The sequence below is a fragment of the Octopus bimaculoides genome, chromosome 5 (assembly GCF_001194135.2).
Source record: "Octopus bimaculoides isolate UCB-OBI-ISO-001 chromosome 5, ASM119413v2, whole genome shotgun sequence".
Lineage (NCBI taxonomy): Eukaryota > Metazoa > Mollusca > Cephalopoda > Octopoda > Octopodidae > Octopus > Octopus bimaculoides.
Window position 1 is genome coordinate 40,743,731 of NC_068985.1, and position 7,708 is coordinate 40,751,438.

Consider the following 7,708-nt stretch of genomic DNA (forward strand, 5'->3'; position numbering starts at 1 on the left):
TTGGTGTCGTTGGCGTGAGGAAGGGCATCCAGCTGCAGAAACTTTCCCAGATCAGATTGGAGCCTGATGCAGCCTCCTGGCTTGCCAGTCCCCAGTCAAACTGTCCAATCCATGCCAGCATGGAAAACGGATGTTAAACGATGATGATGATGATAATGACATATATATATATATATATATATATATATATACATACATACATACTCACTGAGTATCCTGTCATTGCCAGGAAATTTTCACAATAGAATGCCTTGGTGGGCTTTCCGAATTGCACAATCATATAAGTTGGATTTTCTGTTTTGCTGGTGAATTTTTCACATTCCCTCTTTCCCATACCCTTGCAAATGATGGAGGGAAGGTTTTCATGAAAAAAATTGCAAATTTATGAATCCCCAGTTCCAGACTAATTTTGTCCAATTTTTCTTTCTTCTTTTTTGCCTTTTCGGTAAAAATGATAAAAAAAAAAACAATTTTGAAAATGTATAAATTTTTTGGAACTCCGTCCATTCAGTACTGATTTTGGCTAATGTTTTTTTTCTTTTTTTTTTTTGCCCTATGTCCTTAAAAACGACAGGCGAAGCCTTGTAGGTTAAAAAAGAATATTATATATAAAAAAGCATATCACTCATGCTGAGTGTGTGTGTGTGTTTGTCAGTGAGTGTGTATGGATGTGTGAAATAAATTTCATTAGGTTGATAAATCGATTTAAAAAAGGTATGTAAAAGAGAATTTATATCAAAGCATTCTTTTTCTTTTCTGTCAGTAAATATGATTTTCCTTTATACACACACACATATTTTAAAACTATAGTTTAAAAAAATTTCAATAAGAAGCTGAAATTTTAGGATTTATTATTTTTCTATTACGTTTCATTTTCTTTTTCGAAAATAAAGGAAGAGGAGATTGTAATGGTGATCGTTGATTTCCAAATTTATTTTAACCGCCAAGGCTTCTCTCATCGTTTTACGTGCGTAGTACAAAAAACAAAAACATTGGCTAAATCGGTACTGAAAGGGGGAGGTGAATTTGAAAAAAATTCATAAATTTTCATTTCTTTCTTTCTTTAGTAGGCGTTTCCCATTGTTTTTAAGTGTGTAGTACAAACAAATTGGACAAAGTCGGTCCGGAAGCGGAGAATTCATAAAAAGTTTCCCCTACCCCACCCATTTGCAAGGGGGCTGGGAAAAAAATTGGAAAATCCCCGTCAAAACGGAGAAAATCCGTTTTGTGTGGGTGTGCTATTCTGAAAGTTGGCCACAGGAAATTACTCGGCAACGACAGGATACTCAGCTGTCTTTGTGTGTGTGTATGTCCTATGTGTTCTTCCTTTTCTTGAGATGGTAGTGTGTGAAGGGAAATTTACTGCTATTTCTGGCAGAACGAGCGAGGATGATATTTAGTTTTTAGTTGGAATAATTTTTTAAAGGAAGGTTGTTTAACTCCCGTTAATAACGTATGTTTGTATGTGTGTGTATTTCAAAGTTCCCCCAGTATGACGTACAATCGACAAAAAATACCGCAATGTTTTGTGTGCGAGTTGTGGGAATTTCCAACTGATCGTCCGTGTTGTAGTAACTAAACAAACAAAGCATTTGGTAAAGAAAGTTGGTGTGACTTGTGTTGTTCAGAAGCTGTGCTAAAGTACTTTTTCTTGCGAGCTGCCGAAAAGTAAGTTACATATAACAAACTTAAATGGGATCTTGTTAACTTTCAACCAACTCAAATTCTCATCCACAGTGTAGCTAAAGCGAATAACTCGATTGGTTCAAATTACATAACTTTAAATGCTTGTAATTTCGTTAATTTCTAGGGAAATGAACGCGAAAATTCGGAGCGAATTACCGTAATCCGTCGATAAATTAGGTTTTTTAACATGTGGCTATAGAGACGTTATGGGAGAATTTGAACAAGGAGGCTTCACTGAAGTATCCGATGATGCTTAGGAGGGTGCCTAGTTATTCTCGTGCTTCGACCACGCCATCATCCACGTAATGATTCACTGTTTTGAGGAGTTTTAGATTTCTCTTTTTTTTATTATTAATTTAGAGAATAACACCACTGTCCATTGGTACGATGTATAAGTGAAACAATGTTCACGCCTCTAGTTCCATTGGTTATTTATAGATTTTGTTTTAACTCTTTCTCTTCCTCTATTTTGGTTTTTGTTTTTCCTTTCCATTTTCTTACTGTTTACTTTTGTAAATTATGTTCTTTTTCACTAAGTATCAATGTAATCAAGAATGTGAATTGTTCAGTATAAAAAAAGAAAAAGAAAAAGTCGTTTAACTATTGCCAAAAGTTTTTGTTTTTAAACCGTTTAGAGGAGAAATAGCATCACCCATGATCCCCATTCAAGACCCTCCGAGTTTGATGAGGAGAGTTTCTCTCCAGTTCAGAGACGTGGTCTGAATGTTTGCAACTGAGTGAACCCCGTGAAATGCACCCAAGGTTACGCACTAGTATTAAACAAGGCGTCAAATCACCATTAAAAAAAATCATAATAGTATCGTTGTATAGGTTTTAATTATTTGTTGAACAAGCTGGCAGAAAGCTTAGCGGAATTTCGTCCGTCTTTACGTTCTGAGTTCAAATTCCGCCGAGGCCGACTTTGCCTTTCATCCTTTCAGGATCAATAAATCAAGTATCAGTGAAACACTGGTGTCGATGTAATCCACTACTCTCTTTCCCCCAAATTTCAGGCCTTGTGCCTTTAATAGAAAGGATTATTATTATTATTATTATTATTATTATTAGGATAAGCATATTAAAAGGGGTACGTGGGAAAACTCATTTAAATAAAAGTTTTGGGAACCACTGTACTACAATAACGATTCAGTGGAAAATAACAGGATGCCAACCTAGTAACTTTTAGTGTTTGCTAGGATGAATTCCCGACTACCGATTTGTATGGGGTGTGTAACCGCAGAAGCATTCAGTTATCAATATTTTCAAAAGAAGAAGGCGGCGTGCGAAATGCTTAGCGGTATTTCGTTTGTCTTTACGTTCTGAGTTCAAATTCCGCCGAGATCGACTTTGCCGTTCAAACTTTCGGGTTCGATAAATTAAGTACCAGTACTGAAGTAAATCTAATCGACTGGCCCCCTCCCCCAAAATTTCGGCCTTGTGTCTAGAGTTAAAAAAGAATATTTTCAAAGGAAGAAAAGAAAAGAGCTTTCACTTTTTGTTTGGAAGTTGGAATTCTCAACCAATGAAAACAACTGACTCAAGGGGCTCCTGTATACACTTAGCTGTAAAATTAGAGGGTGGACTTTAAAAATCACCACATAGAAAGTGAAAATTAGCTTAGCTAAATAACTTCAGTAAAATGTTCAATTTCTCTGCTAATGCCTTCGCTATTAAACACATTCTTCGATAAATGTAAACTCAAAGTTTTTAATAATGTCTCAAAATTTTATGTTGATAATAAACGATGAAGAGATCATTAAATAGAATAACTGAAGGTCAGGATAAAATGAAGTGATCTCAGATGGATGGCTTTACAGGAAATGATTTGATTTAACATCTATACTGCTACAGAACTTATGTGTTTATCTAAACTATATAAGTGGGGAGATAGCATGTATAAAAAGACGTTCTTAAGGGTTAAAGAACTAGAGTATTGAATAAGAATATGTTTACTTCTAAGTAATTGTAAAACTTCCATTTCCACCGGCCTTTTCTTTAGTCTTCAAGAGAAAGCTTTCACCTTCATTTACTTCGCAGCCAACTCCACACTGCACACACTTTGTTTTTGGCAAATCTCTTACAGTTTTATCCCTGCATCCTTCCAGGTATACAACCTTGTATACATTCATAGCTAAGTGCAAGAGTACCTTCACTAGCTTCAAACCAACAAGGCCACCAGTCATGACAGTGTCTTTCAAATACCCTCAAGCATTGCATCCAACCCTTATATTCTCCAAAATTTTCAAGGTATACCTACACAAGTGTGGCCCCTATGACTTTGTTTCTCATAACTTCCGGAAAAATGGATAATTTTTTAATGAAAGTTTCTATAAATGCATTTCAGATGATATAGATTCTGATTACATTTGTGAATTTTTGAAAAACATTTTTCCATGGGTGGGGAGACGAATTTAGGTAAATTCATACAAGTCAGCTTTGTTTCCTCATAACATACAGAAAAATGAAGATCTTTTAATAAAATTTTCTACAAATACCTATCAGATAATGTAGATTACCATTATATGAGACACATGAAGTGTTTAGTTGGTGCCCTCAGAGAAAATTGATGTTGAAGACATAGAATTCCCTACTTACCGACTTGTGAACAAAAATCGCTCATAAACTGACTCAAAAACATAAGTATATGAGTATGTGTGTGTTGTTTGCTCTGCTTGCATAAATGCTTTCTACTTATAGCCTATTCTTGGTGACCCATTTGCTGTTATCATCATCATCATTTAACATCTGCTTTCCACGCTGGCATGGGTTGGACAGTTTGACTGAAAACTGGTAAGCTGTACCAGGTTCCAGTTTGATTTGGCATAGTTTTAACAGCTGGATGCCCTTCCTAATGTCAACCACTCCAAGAATGTAGTGAGTGTTTTTTATGTGCCACCAGCACACGTGCCAGTTATGTAACACTGGTATTGGTCGTGACTACAATCGTACTTGTCTTGACAAGTCTTCTCAAGCACATTTGAATGGTGCTTTTTATGTGCCAGTTATGCAACACTGGCATCAGCCATGACTATGATTTCACTTGATTTGATGGGTCTTCTCAAGCATGGCATATTGCCAAAGATTTCCATCACTTGTCATCGCCTCTGTGAGGCCCAACGTTTGAAGGTCGTGCTTCACCACCTTATCCCATGTCTTCCTAGGTCTACCTCTTCCACAGGTTCCCTCTACTGTTAGGGTGTGATGCTTCTTCACACAGCTGTCCTCGTCCATACGCAACACATGACCATACCAGTGTAGTTGTCTCTCTTGCACACCACATCTGATGCCTCTTTTGTCCAACTTTTTTCTCAAGACACTTACACTCTGTTGTGCATGTACACTGACATTACACATCCAGTGAAGCACACTAGCTTCATTTCCTTCAAGCCGACACATGCTCTTGGCGGTCACAGCCCATGTAGCATGGCTGTTCATACACAGGCATCATACAATCTGCTTTTCACTCTGAGAGAGAAGCTCTTTGTTACCAACAGAGGTAGGAGCTCTCTGAACTTTACCCAGCCTATTCTTATTCTAGCAGCTATGCTCTCAGAGCATCCATCCCAGCTACTGACTTGGTCACCTACATAATAGAAGCTATCAACTACTTCTAGTTTTCCCTCCTGGCATTTGATGGAGTCTATTTTCTGTACATTTCTAGTGTTAATTGTACCTGTGCACCTTCCACACACAAAAATTATTTCCCTGTTAACCTTCCTTTGATATTGCTGCACTTCTTATGTGTCCATAGCTTACACCGGGTACATCTTATGATGGAGTTTCATATCATCTTTACTGTACCTTATCTTTTATTTACAATCTTTCATTCACTTGTTTATGATGGTCGACCATCTTGTCCCATTGACTGTTGGACCTTTGAAATCCTTTGACATCCTTTAAGTGGATGAGAGATTCTTTCTCTTTTTCCTCTTTTCTCTTTCTTTTTTTTCTCCCTTTGTATTTCTCTTTCTACCCTTCCTCTATTTCAATCCCTTAAACAAATCCATTAGTTCATTACCATGTATATTTACCTTGAAATAGCATTCTCTATTCACTCTCTCAGCTGTTACCAAAATGGGAGGGTCAATATGCATTATGTTTTATTTATGTAAAAAATCCTAAATGTTAAATTTTACTCTTAATTCACCCGAAGAAAACATTTTTTTTACACAATATAATTTTTTTGTTCATTAGTAAAAAGCACGTCTGAAATAGCTGTAGTGAACCTCAACCCATTTGTGTTATTGTTTATACTTCACCACACTCAGAACCTTCCTAGGATGGATCGTGAGCCTATAGTTGACTGTGGAATATGTGCTGGAGTGTACTCTTGTGTGATTTCGTGTATACATTGTGTATTTGGTCAATATTTGTGAATGGAGGGACAAATTCATATTAACTTTAGTAAGCACGTGTGTATCCGTTATTTAAACACCTTGATTCTATTGTATCCTGAAAATTTATATATATATATATATATATAAAATCATCATCACCACCGTTGTTTAATGTCTGCTTTCCATGCTAGCATGGGTTGGATGGTTTGACTGAGAACTGGCAAGCTGGGAGGCTGCATCAGGCTCCAATCTAACTTGGCAAGGCTTCTACAGCTGGATTCCCTTCCTAACACAAACCGCTCTGAGAGTGTAGAGGGTACCTTTTATGTGCCACCGGCACAGGAGCCAGTCAAGTGGCACTGGCGTCAGCCACACTTGAATGGTGCTTTTTATGTGCCACCAGCATGGATGCCAGTCAGGTAGCACTGGCATCAGCCACGACTACAATTTCACTCAGTTTAACAGGTCTTCACAAGAATGGCATATCTCCAAAGGTCTCGGTTGCTTGTCATTGCCTCTGTGAGGCCCAATGTTAGAAGGTTGTGCTCCACCACCTCATATGTATATTTATTTGCTGCCCCCCCCCCCTAGTCTTGCAAGCTACACACCAACTTCAGTAGTGTTGGCTGCATGAACAAAGCACCCTGTATGCACTGTAAAGTCATTGGCATTAGGAAGAGCATTGAGCTGCAGAAACCATGCAGACACTGGAGTATGATGTAGTCATTGGACCACCTTGGATTCTGTGAAACCATCTAATTGAAGCGAGTATAGAACATAGACATTCAATGACAATGATGTTTTATCTATCTGTCTGTCTCTCTCTCTCTATATATATATCTTTTATCTTTTACTTGTTTCAGTCATTTTGACTGTGGCCATGCTGTGGTACCACCTTGAAAGGTTTTAGTTGAACAAATTAACCCCAGGGCTTATTTTTTAAAGCCTAGAATTTATTCTTTTCTACTCCAGGCACAAAGCCCGAAAATGTTGGGGAGGGGGTCAGTCGATTAGATTGACCCCACTATGCAACTGGTACTTAATTTATCAACCTCGAAAGGATGAATGGCAAAGTTGACTTCAGCAGAATTTGAACTTAGAACGTGAAGACAGACGAAATAACACTAAGCATTTTACCTGGCATGCTAACATTTCTCATTTCTTTATTGCCCACAAGGAGCTAAACATAGAGGGGACAAACAAGGTCGATTACATTGACCCCAGTGCGTAACTGGTACTTAATTTAAGACCCCGAAAGGATGAAAGGCAAAGTTGACCTCTGTGGAGTTTGAACTCAGAACGTAATGGCAGATGAAATACCGCTAAGCATTTCGCCTGGCGTGCTAACTTTTCTGCCAGCTCGTCGCCTTAAGCCTAGTACTTATTCTATCAGTCTCATATATGTGTGTGTGTGCGTTTGTTTTTATGTCAATATAAAGAGAATTTAACATTAAACTGAAGGATTACTCAATACTTTGTCATAGAGTACATATTTATTGATAGTTTCAAAAGGTTGACGGTGACTTTGAAATTTCAGCTTGCTTGCTATTATCAGACTGGTGATGGTGAGCACTCCATACCTTTATCTGTATATATATAATGTAAATATATATGTATGTGTGTGTGTGTGTATATATATATATATATATATATATATATATATATATATATATATATATATATAT

General features: G+C 37.3%; 2 protein-coding genes across 7 annotated transcripts in view; one reads left to right on the forward strand and one right to left on the reverse strand.

The window, feature by feature from the left end:
- The window catches only part of LOC106869128 (probable E3 ubiquitin-protein ligase HERC4), a 99,900-nt gene that overhangs the window by 89,519 nt on the left and 2,673 nt on the right, over positions 1-7,708 (reverse strand). The window lies entirely within an intron of this gene.
- Positions 1-7,708, forward strand: part of LOC106869129 (uncharacterized) — a 36,034-nt gene that overhangs the window by 8,140 nt on the left and 20,186 nt on the right. For 3 of the 6 annotated variants that reach the window (XM_052968351.1, XM_014914696.2, XM_014914697.2), the window contains exon 1: positions 1,268-1,668. The exons of 1 other annotated variant lie outside the window; for it this stretch is intronic. Coding sequence is in view for 1 of the 5 variants with exons in the window: in XM_014914694.2 (XP_014770180.1) it covers positions 669-714 (46 nt within the window). In the remaining 4 variants the exon portion in view is untranslated. Of the gene's footprint in view, positions 1-640; positions 715-1,267; positions 1,669-7,708 lie in introns of those variants that run through there. 2 more of the 6 variants (XM_014914694.2, XM_052968352.1) reach the window with 2 other exon arrangements.